This window comes from Papilio machaon, chromosome 1, assembly GCF_912999745.1.
Source record: "Papilio machaon chromosome 1, ilPapMach1.1, whole genome shotgun sequence".
Lineage (NCBI taxonomy): Eukaryota > Metazoa > Arthropoda > Insecta > Lepidoptera > Papilionidae > Papilio > Papilio machaon.
The window spans coordinates 7,487,809-7,503,807 of NC_059986.1; the positions used below are offsets into that span (position 1 = coordinate 7,487,809).

Consider the following 15,999-nt stretch of genomic DNA (forward strand, 5'->3'; position numbering starts at 1 on the left):
TTATCAGTAAATATAAGTGCCATTTTATTACTTTTAAATGTTAGTTCCTACATCAAAATATATTTAATATTTTAGTTACAAATTTAATCATTATTTTTTTTAGACAAATGTTATATATACAATGTTATTAACATAACTTTGTAGATTAATTTTTTAAATAAAAATGATCTTAAAAGTTGTTAGTTTTATTTCATCAGGCCGCAAATCCATGAAACAAAATCATTAAAATGATTTTAAAATTTAAATTTTATTTTAAATGCGTTTTTTTCTATTTTAATGAACAAATCAAAATAAGCAATAATGGTTAGGTAAAAGTAATTCTAGATAGTTTTACTAATATAGATAAAAGAAAAACGTATTACATTAAAATGGTTTATTTTGCAAAATTGACAAATCTCACAAGCAACACATGTAACTCAGTTCACACCACACGTATGAAACATCACCAATCACATACAATTTACTACTTAAATAATTTATAATATCACTAAAGTCCATTATAAAGTTTGTTATTCTTTGACTGCTTAAGTATTTTTCTCAGCGCTGAAACAAAAATAACTTAATGAAGAACACAGATTCATATCTATCTTTATATATATAAAAGAAAGTCGTGTTAGTTACACTATTTATAACTCAAGATCGGTCAAACTGATTTAGCTAAAAAATGATGGGGAGGTAGCTTAGAACTAGGAGATAGACATAGGAACTTTTTTATCATGTATTTTCTTTTATTCCGCGCGGACGGAGTCGCGGGTAAAAGCTAGTTTCTACTAAAGAACTTTTTAATTTTTTTATGGATTTGATTGTTTTTTCGCAACTTCATGTTTAGCGCTTAGTTTGTGTGAGCAGGACCCAGACTCACTCAAGCCAGCACAACTCTCAAAAGAAACCCAAGAACCCTTGGATGTAGAACTTTATATTTTATTTATCAAAAAAAAAAAAGTTACTAATTTAGCTTAAATTCACAAAGAACAAACATATTACAGTGCATCTTCAATTAAATAATCTCTAATTGGAAATTGGCATTTATTTAACTAGCGCATACCATTTTTTGACCACATCATCACTTAACATCAGGTAGGATTGTGATCAAGTGCTAGCTTAATCAATATTAAAAAAAAATCAGATATATAAAATAAACTTAATACTATTCACCAACCTTCTTTATCTTCTTCGGAGAAGTCTTGTTTAGGGAACTCAATATCAAATGTGACATACAAGTTACCATGGAGGTTGTTATTTTCAAAGTTGGGCATGCCCTCACCCTTCTTGCGTACCCGAGCCCCCGCCCACGTCACTTTGTCTCGTGAAACTGTCACTTTGTGTCCATCAAGATGTACCAGCTCTAATGTGAAGCCAGTCAGAGCATCCTGTAAAATATTGCTCAAATAATGAAAAAAACTGAGGGAAGAAAAAATAAGTTGATCATTTAAAAAGATTCTATCCCTCCTAGACAAAGTAATGTTTGATTAATGACATTGCTCATAAGAAACTCGAAAATGTACAGAACAATATTATTTGATCATCTCATCTAGTTATCACATATTTACATCGCTAATTGAATATGACTGCCTAAGGGCTTTTATCTATATCATACCAATAGAATTATATTTGAAAAAACTAATCATAAAATATTAATAACATTGACAGTGCTCATTGATTATTAAGATTCAATTCATTTGGTTTATCTCTACAATTGGGCAATGTGTTAAAATTAAACTGTATGTACCTGCAATGAGATTGTAACATTGGTGTACAAATCATCTCCTCGTCTGCTGAACTGATGATGCCTCTCTGTTTTGAATACAATCACCAAATCACCAGGGTCTCCATCCATGTGCGGTTCACCCTCTCCTCTTAACCTAGTTTTGTAATTGTCAGGAGCTCCTACTTCGACCTAAAATATTAATTACAATATAATACAGTTATATTTTGTTTTTTTGAAAATGTAATATAAGCAAGTTATAGCAGAATACTTATAGTATAAAATGAAGGAAAATAAGTAAACTTATAAATGCTCTTCCAAACTAATAATTGTCTTGGAGACAACCTTTTTTTCTGTGTTTTTGAAGAGAATCCTTATCTCCTATCCTTTGAGGAAAGCCACTGTTGACCCACTGGAGATTCATAGCCAAATAATTAAATTTATTTGAACCCACTGTTATCTATACTTGTTGCAAAATAAAGTTCTTGTTATATCTTTATTTAAAATTTGAGCAAAACATGTTTGTGATAACACACCTCAATTTCCAACAGTCTTTCTTCATTAACCAGCTTTACATTGGGGCATTCATCACACACTGTTTGTTGCATCATTTGGAATCTTCCGGGTCCTAAGTTTCTAGTCACCATTTCCTGCCTACAGTTACATTTACGAGTACCAGATGCTGGTTTAATTACTGGTTTATTTCTTGTCATCTGAGAAAAATAATTATATTAGTATATTAGGATTGATTTATTATTATAGGATGTAAAATTACAGTACTGTTTAGTACAGTATGTGGTGAGATTTGCATTTATTTTAATTACATATATTTATTACATCATAGATATTGATTATCACAATGCATTCAATACTCCCACTTTTCTTTATTTACACTGAGTAAATGATTGATTGTTTAAAGTATTCAAGTAGTTTTAGATTTATTTTCTATTATTTAAAATACTTTTTGAGAATTACTTACTTCTATGAAATTCCCATTATAGAGTTCCTCTAACGACACAGTCAACTCCATGACAATGTCCGCACCACGAGGAGTCTCGTGCTGCTGAGGCTCACCTCCGAAATGAAAGCCAAAGTCTCCGAAAAAGCTTGCGAATGGATCGTTGTTATTCATCATACCATCTTTCTTAAGACATTCCTCACCGCACCTATCGTACAATTCTCGCTTTTCCGGGTCTGAAAGAGCCTCATACGCCGCGCCGAGATCTTGAAACTTTTGTGATGCATCTGGATCATCTTGATTTTTGTCTGGATGTAAGGCTTTCGCAAGTTTTCTGTAAGCTTTCTTTATTTCATTGGTACTAGCTGAACGAGACACACCGAGTATTTGATAAAAATCACGACCGGCTAAAGTTAACAAAATTGATGATATTAAATAAATTAAACACACGTATACTTTATTAATTAACATTTTGAATTGTCCTCCCCTAGGAACTGTATGGATTAAAAATTGTTAACTTGTACTAATACGCCTGTTACACATTTTCATTTTTGACTTGACATGTAATATCATTTGACAAGTCAACTGAGACAATTCGTCTGGCTTTCATTGGTTCAATACCCCCTAAAAGAAAAAAGACATAGGTCGCAATCCTATCGTTTTGTTTTTAGGCCTTCGTACCACGTCATAAGGGCTATTTCTGGGACGGTTACAGTAACCAATCAAATGCGGACTCGTACTTACATAATGCTGCCATAATCGAAATTTTAAATGTTTATTTTCAATTTATTTGCACCAATGCAACTCGATAAATGGAATTTATGAAATTGAATGATATATAGTAACAGTATTTTATCCACAAAATAATTTATAATGTCACATTTATATCATAACATAAATCAATTCCGGATTCAAATGAAAGTACCCCCTGGAAGTTTGCTCCATGCTGCTGCAGCCAAAACACAATTATAAAGACTTAAAAATGTCAATTTCTTTCCTGTCACTGTCATATCAAAGCTACAATTGCTGGCTCATGCTTATCATTATTCACTGTATGTGTGGTTTACTGCTTTTGTAATTGTTGTATATGTGAATCAAAGTAATTTATCTTTATACAACTCCTTGGACCAACACCATAAACAATGGCGTCTGTTCTGATCCCTGAGGTACCAGCACCCGGCTTCTCTTTTGAGAATTGTCAACGGTAAATTTTGTTTAATTTATATTCGATATTTTGCACAGTTTAAAACTAAATTTAAACCAAGGGTTCTGTTTCAGCAATGCCTTCCTTGCTCAAAAAGGATTTCCTGCACCGAAGGCAACAAAAACCGGTACAACGATAGTAGGCATTATTTATGCGGACGGAGTAATCCTTGGAGCCGATACTAGAGCAACGGAGAACACTGTTGTTTCTGATAAAAATTGTCAAAAGATCCATTATTTGGCCTCTAACATGTATTGCTGTGGAGCTGGTACTGCCGCCGATACTGAGATGACCACTCAGACAGTGGCTTCTCAATTAGAATTACAGCGTCTTCACACAGGCCGTACCGTACCTGTCGAAACCGCATCGACTCTTTTAAAGCGTATGCTGTTCCGCTATCAAGGCTATATTGGGGCTGCTCTTGTGCTCGGTGGTGTTGACCGCACAGGACCTCATATTTACTGTATCTACCCACATGGATCTGTTGATAAACTGCCTTATGCTACTATGGGTAAATATATGCATTTTTTAATTAAAATAGAAAATGTATAGCATTTATTAACTGTATGAACACTTGCTTTCTTGTTTAGCATAGTAAAGTCCTAACATTTAAAAAATAAACTTACTGCTTTAAAAGTTTTTTATGATCTTTTTGACAATTAGCCTCATATCATATCTTACTTCTTTGTTCACAGGCTCTGGCTCTTTAGCTGCTATGGCAGTGTTTGAATCTGGATGGAAGCCGAACTTGTCTGAGGAAGAGGGTAAGAAGCTGGTGAGAGATGCAATTGCTGCCGGTATCTTCAATGACTTGGGTTCAGGATCTAATGTGGATTTGTGTGTTATTCGCAACTCTGGTCCAGCCCAATACTTGAGGACATATGAAGAAGCTAATATCAAGGTAATTTGTTGTTACCATATTTTGAATCAATAGAATGCCGACTATTTTTATTTTCTTATATATTTAAAAATCTAAACAGTCTTACATGGAACTAATTGTATATTAATACACTGACACCTATATATGTTTTGGAGATATAAAGCAATATAAATTCATCATGTTAATGAAATATTAATAAATTAATTTTATTCAAATTTATATAAATATTTGCAGGGTAAGAAGCAAGGATCTTATAGGTACCCTATTGGCACTACTGCAGTGTTGAAGCAGCGTGTGATTCCTTTAGAAGTTGAGTCTGTTTCTGTGCACCCTGTGCAACCTATGGATGTGGAACCTTCTCACAGCCGCCGTTAATAACAAACTTCAATTAATAAATTTTTTGGAATACATGTAGTTTTTTTTTATTTAAGTAGTAACTTGTATAAATACAGCATAAGAATAAATAAATACACTAGACAATTATTTTTCTAATGTTTACTAAAAAAAATTAAGCAACATTGTTTTAGCACTGCGCTGACATTCAAGATGACTACATCTTGATCATTAAGTGAGAGTATAGAAACTGTTCTGTACTCTTCACTTACTTAATCATCTAATACATATGTCAAAACCTAATCTATCATAAAATTTGAACAATCTTAAGGATCATTGAACTTTAATTATTCCATAAAACAACTCATAAAAGTAAAAAAATAAAAGTGCATACTTCAAAGAATGGTTTGATACCATTTTAAAATATATTTACAATGCACAATTCTATAGTGAGTTATAAAATAGTAAAACTAAAAAATGTAACTGCAAAGGGTGAATACCTAAACATCAAGAGAAGCTACAAAGGCATCCTAAAAGTGAAATTGATTGCAGATTTGCACAAAAAATTACAAGAAACAGAGATTACGGCTTTCTAGCTAAACTTTTCATTCCTTCCAAGTTGCCAATTTACTCTTCCAACAGCAACAATCACATTGTTTAATTAAACCTTTTCAGGTCTATCAATAATGAATTATGTGATGATGATTTATAACTGACATGAATTCAATACAAAAGAAAATAATGATCAATCTTACCAATAGTATAAATGCCGATGTTTAGATAGATGGATGTTAGTTTGAAGGTATCTCTGTAAGGGCTCAATGGATCTTGATGAAATTAAATATAGAACATAGTCTGGAAGAACATATATTCCGAGTAGATAGAGTCGCAGGCAACAGCTAGCTACATATAAATAGATAAAGCAGTCTGACCATAGCTTGCTTCATTGAACATTGATACATTTTGGAGCACATTGCTGAATTTTAACTACAATATTCATATATTTCATTAATGCAACATTCACCTCTTCCTATGTCATAAAAAAGGCTTTAAATTCTTCACGCACTGCAACTCCTTCAGCACAATCCATGCTCGGTACTCTTTGTAGTGAAATCATGCCTTGATTTCTATCTCTCCAAGTTCCTAATGTGATTTCCCCACTGACTGGATTAATTTCATCTAGTGATCCAGATGGAGTGTACAAATAGTGTGACTTTTCACTTTTCCTTAAAAAGTTGTGCAAGTATACACAAGCTAGTACAATTGTAGATGCTTTTTGGGGGGAAACTAAAATAGATTGACGTAGTACTTTAAAGCGTGCAGAAAGAATGCCAAAAGCATTTTCTACAACCACTCTACCCCGGTTTAACCTGTAGTTGAACATCTTCTCTGGGTGCCCATTTATCTGATAGTATGAATAAGGTTTTAATAAATGTTTGCTAAGTGCAAATGCATCATCACCAATTATAACATAAGGGGAAGGTTGGGTTCTTCCTGGTAATGGTTTGGGTGGTGGCAAATTTAATGTATTATTTTGTAATGATCTGTATAAGTTACTACTGTTAAAAACTTCACTATCTGATATTTTACCCGGTGTTCCAACATCTGCATATAGGAAATTATAATTAGCATCAACTAGACCTAAGAGTACAATGCTAAAATTTTTTCTATAATTAAGATAATCATTCCCATTCTTGGGCCTAATCATCTCTATATGCCTGCCGTCTATATGACCTATGCAGTGAGGTAAATTCCATTTTAATTTAAAATTTTGTGCAATATCTTCCCATCCCTCTGTAGTTGTTGGCATCTAAAACATAAAAATAATAGTTTGTTTAATTAACAAATAGTGTTAACAAATAATTTATATATTTGAGTAAAAATAAAACATTGATTTACTTACTTTGACATAGTCAGCTAGCACCTGTACAATAGCTTTACAAACCTCAGGTACAAATACACTTATTTTAGTTTTTGAGATTCTGCTTATTAACATCAAAGCTGTATATGTGTCCCCAGTTGCCAGATAACGTAGAGTCACTAACAACTGATCCTTTGGTGAAATAGCCTGTCTAAAATTCGTGTCATGTTTTGTAATTTTTGGGGATACTTTTTGCAATAAAATTTCCAAATCTTCTGGCGACATTCGTAAAGTATTTTTATAACCTATTGCATCTTGAATAACTAAATCATTGTAAAGAGAACTGCAAACACCATGGGTTTCCCTCTTCTTAAAAAAGTTGCGCACCCATAATCTGGGTTTCCTTCTTTGCTGTATGTAGGCTATACTCATACTTAAAAATAATAATTCTTCTTCGTCCGCTGAATCCATTTTAGTATACTATACTATATTACGAGATATTCGAAATTTCTAAAACATTCATTAAAATACTAATCAAACATCTTGCTTAAAAAAACAGATTATGTAGCAAGCTAGAAAAAAAACATGTCATCAGTGACAGTGACATGTCTCATGTACATGAATCAATGTGACCAGATTTAAGTCGAACATTCTGCCAGTTACTTATCTAAATTCTGCTATTTGTTTTTGTTAATCTTTCTATAACTCTGTTAATCGTTAAGGTTGTAATTTGTACGAGGATTTTAAATAAAAAAAACGACAGAAAAAGTCTTCAACTTGGTTTATTTTTGTTTGGTTTAGTTTATCTTATACTTATTATTCTATGTCAAATGAATTTTAGTCCTCAAAAGTATTGCTGCACCTGCAATTCTACATGACGAACAAACAGATAAACATAGTGATATATCAGCGGCGTCAATAGCAGAATAATTTTTTGATATAAAATGTAAAATTAATTTAACAATTTCTATGAGAACAACCATCGAAGATTCGTAACCTATTTTACTCAACCCATCTCTAGTGAATTGCCAAATTAATTATCAAAGTAATCATCCTTAAATAGGCATTTATTTTATACTAGCTGTCGCCCGCGACTCCGTCCGTCCGGAATAAAAAAATACATAATAATTAACCGATGTGTTCTTCCAGACATCTGTGCCAAATTTCATTAAGATCCGTTGAGCCGTTCTGGAGATACCTTCAAACAAACTTCCATCTCTCCATCTAAGCAATCTAAAAAGCAACGCGTGGTTCCTATACAATTATTCTGTAAGCCCTAGACTGGCATAGGACAGGCCGTCTACATGATGCCAGTTGCGGCGGAATGGCCGAACTGACCTCAAAAGTAGAACGCTCACTGTCATTATAGGGTGTCTACATTATGCCACTTTGTCTATAATATGCCAGCGCCAGATTTCGACTGCTAATGGCTTCCTCAGCCGGTATAATGTAAACCCGGCATTATGCCTAGCATAATGTCTTTACTGAACATTATTTATGGGTGGGATCCATAATTATTCTTTAAGATAACTGTATAGTTGTATGATACCTGATAATCTGCTTTTGTATCGCTCGGCGACAGAGGGTTTGGGTTACAAAGTGTATAATGGTAGCATATTTATTTATTTCTTTTTTAAAAACATTTGTACATAAAACATTAATATTATGGACGGAATATGTGTAGACATTAAAGCTCTCATTGTACAAGTAATGCTTACAGCTAAATGGAGCTGCAGATCTTTATCAACAATTATAAAATAAGTATTTTCTTTCATAACTTCAAGTAAGAACATACAATTTGCTCTAATGTAAAATTTTAAAATACTCAAACATGATAACTAAATTGAATATAAATTGAATTATGACATAAATTGAGTATTATGAAATGTTAGCTTATAAATTATTAAATATAGAAGTCAACCTCGCTTGTGAAGTATAAAGTCCCAAGTATCTTTCCATCTGAGATTCATAAGGTCATTTTCATTTAAATCAGTGTTGCCATAACTGAGAACACTAAATTTGATAAAAGTGAGCAAAACATATGATAGCCAAACCGTTATGCCTATAATGAATACATTGGTAAATACACGTGTTTTTTCTCTCAATTGTAATACTAAATATAAATGGTCAATTACATATGCTAGCAGTAATATTTTAAACATATAGGCAGGTAAGTAGTGGTGTAAAAACAGAGTACGATCCACAAAGAAATATGGCAGGTAATGGAGCCAGTATCCTAAGAAAAGAATGCATCCGGCGTTGTAAAATTGATGAGAAGCTTGTAATGGCAAATCTTCGCACATACGTCGCTGTCTTATAGCATAAAACGCGAGAAAGGCGCTGTATAGTAAAACCGACAATGTTCCCGCATACCACGTCACGATGTTCCCGATCAAGTGAATCTGCGCCTGTTGACAACAAGGTAGTATGACATAAATGTAATACTCCAATCTATAATTCGAATTTTTCTTTTCATTTCAGTCTAGCCTTTAAAAACGTTATCAGTAGGAGAGTCTTACATTAGAATGCGGCGATAACCAGTAAGCAATGGATCTGGAGAGAAGTGGCCACTCGGTGGGCTCGCTGGCGAACATATGACCGCTGGGCGCGTCGGGCGCATGCGCTATCATCTTGTACTGCAGCTCCATGAACTTGGCCCAAAACGACAGTTGTGTCACCGCCGTTGGAATCATTTCCGCCGATACAAGCTCCCGTTCCCGTTCCCGTCTGTCTTCCGCTGCAAAATGTAGGGTAGATTGATAAATGTTGATAAAACAATGAAATGATTTGTTAAGAACTGATTCGCATAGCATACTCGCACACTTAGAATATCACTGTTGAATACAGATCATCGACAATAAATCTTCAACCTTTCTCTATTTATGATTAAAAAATTTACCTTTTGTGTATCGATGTTCTTCAACATTCCATATAGTGTCCTGATGCGTCACAACTTTATCTGCGACGACTTCGTGCTGGTGGAAGCCCCATGAAGGCAGCTGTCTCCCACTGAACCGTAGCGCCGAGCCTGAATCCACGTGTATGAGTCGCACGAGGGACCTGATGCTGTCCCAAGTCGCCTCCTCGTTGTCTCGGTTCACAATCTCAACTCGCCACAGGTTCTGAGCTGGCATTGACACATTATAGTCAATGTAGCAAGACACTTCCTGTGCAAATAAAGGTGTACAAATTAAAATCATACTGTGCATTGCTACTACTGAAATAATCATAGCGACATTTCTGTTTGGACAAACAGGGATAATAATATATTTTTGAATAGCGATTTTTCTTTATGACTATGTAAATGTAATATCTTTTATTGCAAATAATATAATTTACATACTATGGTTAATAGCTATAGCTAGTTACCTGTGATTGTGGCGAAACAGGTGCGGCGACGTCATGTGAGTTCAATGCACGACTGGTGATCCCATGCAATAGTTGCACCACGTCGCCGTGTCGAATGGCGTCCGGCGGGTTGGTGACTGCCAGCGAGGCCTGCTCTGGTCTCTTCACTATCCACCAGTTATTCACATCTTTGAAACTGTAGCAGGTGACTTGCTGTTGATGCGAAGAGCCTCGGCCGTCGGTATAACGCACCGGGTAGACATGAGCGTGTGAATGTAGCCAACACGTCCGACCATGAGAGTGCCTGGTTAAGTAATGGCTTGTTGGAGCATAAGAGTCAGAACATTTTTATTTTTTAATTATTAAATATAAGCAAATGAAGTCTGTACCTTAAAGTTATTTGAGATCCATGTGAAACATGAAGAGGCTGTCCCTTCGTTATGCTTGCAAGTCCTCCTTGGAGTGAGGCTTGAAATGCACTCGTCATCACACTATCATGTGGCCCAGCTTTTGGTAACATTGCCAAATGTGCATAAAATACACCTATGTATACTATGAGTGGTAATGTTACTAATACAAATGATCGCCAAATTATAGACAGGGCAAGACGCAATGTGGACTCAGTATAACTAATTCTTTGCCACATTTGTCTTCCAACTAAAAATAGTGCTAAATAATATGTATAAATGCCTGAATATTTGACTCTGAAAGATAAAAAAAAGTTGCCTTAATATGTAATCTTGAAACAATAAAGTTATTTGGAACATTCTAACAGGTGAAAGTTAATATGAATGATTACTCACGAAAAACAACATCCAAGGGAAAGAGCACCAACACAAAGCCATAGTACAGACGTAGGGCCAGTCTTAGTAGTGCTTTTGATTACACAATAAATTCCACATAAACCAAATAATAATTGAATACTCTCCAACAACATAAACCTTGATTGCGTCAGAAAACAATTCTCTGAAAATTTTAGTCATAAATAAATTATAAAGTCAGTTGAAATCTCTAATAATAATCTAAATTCTCGTGTCACAGTTTACGTCACCGTACTCCTCCGAAACGGCTTGACCGATTCTCATGAAATTTTGTGAGCATATTCAGTAGGTCTGAGAATCGGCCAACATCTATTTTTCATTTTTTTTTAACTGCGCGCGGACGGAGTCGCGGGCGACAGCTAGTTGTCTATAATATTCAAAATTTGTACATACCAAATAGAACTAAAAGAGCTGCAAGTATGGCTGTCCATTGATATGATGAAATTTCTAACATCAATTGGTAAGTAATGCCCACAAGCAGACTACCACTAATAGCAGGAATCATTCGTAATGCTCTAATAGGCACGGAATCTGTATAGGGGGACCCTATTCTGTCAAAGGTGAAATTTCCATTGTAGCCTCCAAGCCGACCCGCCAAATATAATAATTGTTTACCAAGTGGTGGGTGAGCATCAAAAAAGAATATTCCCTTAGTATATAGTGATACATATCTGCCATAATGTAATTCATCAAATCTGAAATTTACAAAAAAAATATCATAATTTTAATAATATTTTGGGACTATTTAGAATTTTATTAACAGGTTTATTTATTGAAGGCAAGTTTTTAACAGTTATGATTTTTCCAAGATCCTGTACATATTACAGGAAGGCAACAGAATAAGTGCTTTTTTCAGACTTCAGATATCATATAGTTAAATTATTATTAGTGTAAAATATTGCATTGAATTGCAATCCTATTTAAAATTGTAGACTGTAGTGTAGACCACACTTTTCACATGCATAATATATGGCAATGGAGATTACAAGAAAAATAATGAATACTCTTTTATGTTCTCTATCAACTACTAATAAATATTGCAATTACAATTATACAGCCTTAGTTCTATCAGTTTATTAAAAAATTAAACATACACAATGTAATGGGGCTCCTCTAAGTTGTATGTACGAGTCCATAGTGCAAGTCCCAATAACAATAAAAACACTATATCGATTTCAAACTTTAAGTAAAAGCCTTTTGGAGAGTTTTGAGAGCTTTTGGCACTGCCTGCAGTTAATAATGTAGAGGGTTCGATATTGTTTTCCGTAACTGTCCCATCGACCTAAAATGTACAAAAGACTGTTTGTTATTTTTTCTAATCGCGAAGAATTTAATATTTTTTGTAGAATAACGTACAAGTTCTCTACTTGCTAGTTCAGGTGGCTCTTTTAAAAACTTTTCTCCTAGTTCATTGACCTCAATAGATTTTTTTCTATCTTTACGTTTTCGTACGCTTTTGTCTATATCCATTCCGCAATTTCGAATTTTCCTGCGTAATTTACTTTAACTTAAAATAAAACAAACAGCTTAAATAGTGTCAACAAAATTAAAATAAAAAAATTGTAACATAACTGTACATTTGCATTTTACAACTTTCAAATTTTGGCGTTTGACAAGAACCAAAGACTATGCTTTACTACTTACGGATAGTCAGCCAGTCAACAGCGGATAACGGTTTAGAAAACAAAAAATATAACCGTTTACTCTTTGAAAGTTTTTGTTGCACAGACAAAACTTGTCACTTGTCATGTCATGTATATCAAAACAAAACAAAATTAACAACTTACGTTTTCTCAGAAATTTTACTTTTAACCACTTTATAATATCAAAAGATATTTAATATAAACTTATATATATTAATTTGATATTCGAAGTTGGTTCACATTTTATTATACTCTTGATGAAAAAGTTATTTAACAGTTTGTAAATCTAGTGTATTTAAGTAGTAATTTAATTAATTAAAAAATGTCTAATCACAATTTAAATAATCCTAAAAGTGATAAAGATAAAGAGCCGGGATTGATATCTTGTCCTGTATGTAATCGAGAATTCCGAAATGAAGCTATTGAGAACCACGTTAACAAATGCTTGTTTTTATTAAATTCCCAAATGGAAAAAACGTTTAAAAGGGATAATTCACATTTAAAAGAAAATCAGTTTTCACCAAAGCGATTAAAAGTAGATTCAGGAATAGAAACAAATTTAAACAGCAAAGTAGGTTTATTACTATGTTAACATGTCTGAAAAATATATAATTTGGAAGTAAAAAAATTATAATGTTACCAGGACATTACAAATGAACCACATGCATCAAGTTCTAAGAATCCTTGCAAAACGAAATCACAAGAAGGAATCCCACTAGCCGAACAAATGAGACCACAACATTTGGATGATATAGTTGGCCAAATAGAGGCTTTTGGACAAGGGTCAATGTTGCGCTCTATACTAGAACAGAAAAAGATTTCCAATATGATTTTATGGGGTCCACCAGGTTGTGGAAAGGTGACCATTCAAATATAAAGCATAGCTTATGATTTTTTAAATTAAAATAGGAGCCATAAATATATTTGGTTTTACATCAATTCAAGAAAAGGCTTCTACAGGAATTAACAATCTATTAATGTAGTATTAAATAGATTTTAATGGTGTTTGATTAGTTACTCATCAAATTTACGCTTTTGTTTACTTGAAACATGGTGTTTTCTTCTCTTTCTATTAGACAACAAAGCGTATTTTAATGTCTAATTTATAAAATTTTCTTTTCAGACATCAATTGCTAATGTTATAGCACATATTTGTAAGGAAAGTAGCAATTTAAGATTTGTTAAACTATCAGCAACTATGGCAGGTGTAAATGATGTAAAAGAAATAGTCAAAATTGCTAAAAATGAAGCACAGTACAAAAGACAGACAGTGCTTTTTGTGGATGAGATACATAGGTATTATTATCTGTTTATGGTAAACATGGAAAATAATTTGGTATACTCTAACTTGGTAGTTAAGTTAAACTAGGACAAAATTTGTTTCCTGTATGTTTCAGGTTCAACAAATTACAACAAGATAGTTTTTTAGCACATGTTGAGAATGGGACATTAATTTTAATTGGAGCGACAACAGAAAATCCATCATTCAGTTTAAATAATGCTCTTTTGAGTCGCTGCAGGGTAGTTGTCCTAACAAAATTAACTGTTGATAATATATTACAAATCTTAATTAGGTCTGTAGTAAGAAATAAGTTAGCTGTACTTGTTGATGCAATTGAAGATATAAAAGAAGATATTAATGAAACAAAGTATGTCATTAAAATAAATTAATGAGTCTATTATGTGTTAGCAAAATACAGATAATATTATAATTTTTAGAGATATACCAATAATTGAAAATAAATCACTACAATGGTTGGCAGAAGTTTGTGATGGTGATGCAAGAATTGCCCTTGGTGCTCTTGAGCTAGCTATCACCGCTGCCAGAGCACAGGTAAAAATAAACGAGAATGTCTCACAAGTTATCACTTTAAGCGATCTGCAAAATGGGATAAAGGTAAATATAATGTTCTATAATAATAGATATTAAAATAGTAAAGAGTGCTGTAAAATACATACAATATTGAAAACATTCACTCAATGTGATAAAAACAAAATCCATAAAATTATTTCATATCAAGAGATTTGCAAAAATATATAAAAAAAATAGTTTTTTTGTGAGATCATTTGTTATTTCAGAGATCACATGTCCTGTATGATCGTCAAGGGGAAGAACATTATAATATAATATCTGCAATACACAAGTCCATTAGGGCAAGTGATGACAATGCAGCATTATATTGGACTACTCGAGCTCTTCATAGCGGCGAGGATCCTCTCTATATAGCGCGACGACTAATTCGTATTGCATGTGAAGATATTGGTAAAAGTTTTATAATATGTATAAATATTTATGAAAAAACAATAAAAAAAACAAGCTTCTTGCATGGTTTTTGTGTTATTTTGTTAGCTTCAAAAATGGTTTATTTTAATTTTATTCTAAACATTTGCAATTGGTATACTTTTTAGTTACCTTATTCCTGCTATATGCGTTGTTAATTTTTACAGGTCTTAGAGATCAAAATGCAGTTGTCGAAGCTGTGGCTTGTCTTCAAGGATGTCAACATATAGGAATGCCTGAATGTGATGTTCTTTTAGTACAATGTGCTGTTAGTTTGGCCAGAGCGCCTAAAAGTCGAGAAGTATATGAAGCAATGAAGAGATGTCAGGCATTTTTGAATGATACAAAGGGTAGCTTACCATCTGTTCCCTTACACTTACGGAATGCACCTACAAAACTGATGAAATCACTAGGTCTATATTTTTATTAATATTTGATATAATCCCTGATTTTACTATAATAATTGACGTATATAATTTCTTTTCTGTTTGAATATATATTTTTTATTTTCAGACTATGGCAAAGGCTATAATCTTTTGCACAAAAATGAATCTGGCTTGAATTATATGCCTGAAGGCATGGAAAGTATAAATTTTTTTCGGGAATTTTAAAATGCATCATATATTAATCATTTCTCATTCAGGCTGCAAGATTTCACAGTGTGATGATTGAATTTTATCAAGGAAATAAGATTAAAAAAATTGTTGTATGTCTGAAAGTGTACTATTTATAAGATTAAAGGAAAATCAACACATAATTTGTTACCAACTTAAATACATGATTTACTACGAGATTTATAATGGTAATATATGAAAATGAAATAATCCTAGTGTCAATATTTTATTTGGGATAATCTCATTTCACAATTTTACGACATGGTATAAATTTACTATTTACAATACTTCACATGTTAACATTTCTAAATTACCTATAATATTGTACCTTTGTTAAAACTGATGGCGTTT

The 15,999-nt window shown here is 33.0% G+C and overlaps 5 protein-coding genes across 6 annotated transcripts; 2 read left to right on the forward strand and 3 right to left on the reverse strand.

Annotated features, from left to right (window-relative positions):
* Positions 1 to 394: 394 nt before the first annotated feature.
* On the reverse strand, positions 395 to 3,246 carry LOC106713296 (dnaJ homolog shv). Its single transcript, XM_045678057.1, has 5 exons — positions 2,685 to 3,246; positions 2,242 to 2,418; positions 1,730 to 1,897; positions 1,160 to 1,370; positions 395 to 543 (listed from the first exon to the last, which is right to left on the reverse strand). The coding sequence occupies exons 1-5, from the start codon at positions 3,132 to 3,134 to the stop codon at positions 488 to 490; spliced, it is 1,062 nt and encodes a 353-aa protein (XP_045534013.1). The 5' UTR covers positions 3,135 to 3,246; the 3' UTR covers positions 395 to 487.
* A 400-nt stretch (positions 3,247 to 3,646) lies between these two features.
* LOC106713313 (proteasome subunit beta type-7) lies at positions 3,647 to 5,150 on the forward strand. The gene is made up of 4 exons (XM_014506098.2): positions 3,647 to 3,867; positions 3,942 to 4,378; positions 4,563 to 4,768; positions 4,982 to 5,150. Exons 1-4 carry the CDS (start codon positions 3,806 to 3,808, stop codon positions 5,120 to 5,122), a joined length of 846 nt encoding a protein of 281 aa, XP_014361584.1. The 5' UTR covers positions 3,647 to 3,805; the 3' UTR covers positions 5,123 to 5,150.
* An 830-nt stretch (positions 5,151 to 5,980) lies between these two features.
* On the reverse strand, positions 5,981 to 7,508 carry LOC106713303 (putative nuclease HARBI1). The gene is made up of 2 exons (XM_014506071.2): positions 6,984 to 7,508; positions 5,981 to 6,890 (listed from the first exon to the last, which is right to left on the reverse strand). The coding sequence occupies exons 1-2, from the start codon at positions 7,410 to 7,412 to the stop codon at positions 6,111 to 6,113; spliced, it is 1,209 nt and encodes a 402-aa protein (XP_014361557.1). The 5' UTR covers positions 7,413 to 7,508; the 3' UTR covers positions 5,981 to 6,110.
* A 1,320-nt stretch (positions 7,509 to 8,828) lies between these two features.
* On the reverse strand, positions 8,829 to 12,731 carry LOC106713331 (protein O-mannosyltransferase 1). 2 transcript variants are annotated; one of them, XM_014506129.2, is made up of 10 exons: positions 12,688 to 12,731; positions 12,467 to 12,617; positions 12,205 to 12,392; positions 11,504 to 11,805; positions 11,093 to 11,255; positions 10,679 to 10,993; positions 10,311 to 10,593; positions 9,841 to 10,108; positions 9,461 to 9,678; positions 8,829 to 9,349 (listed from the first exon to the last, which is right to left on the reverse strand). In XM_014506129.2, the coding sequence occupies exons 2-10, from the start codon at positions 12,578 to 12,580 to the stop codon at positions 8,858 to 8,860; spliced, it is 2,343 nt and encodes a 780-aa protein (XP_014361615.2). In that variant the 5' UTR covers positions 12,581 to 12,617; positions 12,688 to 12,731; the 3' UTR covers positions 8,829 to 8,857. The 2 variants fall into 2 exon arrangements, with proteins under 2 accessions (XP_014361615.2, XP_014361614.2); XM_014506128.2 differs by having other exon boundaries at positions 12,467 to 12,730.
* Positions 12,732 to 13,069: 338 nt separating this feature from the next.
* On the forward strand, positions 13,070 to 15,734 carry LOC106713310 (ATPase WRNIP1). Its single transcript, XM_014506086.2, has 8 exons — positions 13,070 to 13,324; positions 13,397 to 13,612; positions 13,877 to 14,049; positions 14,151 to 14,402; positions 14,473 to 14,650; positions 14,833 to 15,016; positions 15,202 to 15,447; positions 15,548 to 15,734. Exons 1-8 carry the CDS (start codon positions 13,076 to 13,078, stop codon positions 15,643 to 15,645), a joined length of 1,596 nt encoding a protein of 531 aa, XP_014361572.2. The 5' UTR covers positions 13,070 to 13,075; the 3' UTR covers positions 15,646 to 15,734.
* Positions 15,735 to 15,999: the final 265 nt, after the last annotated feature.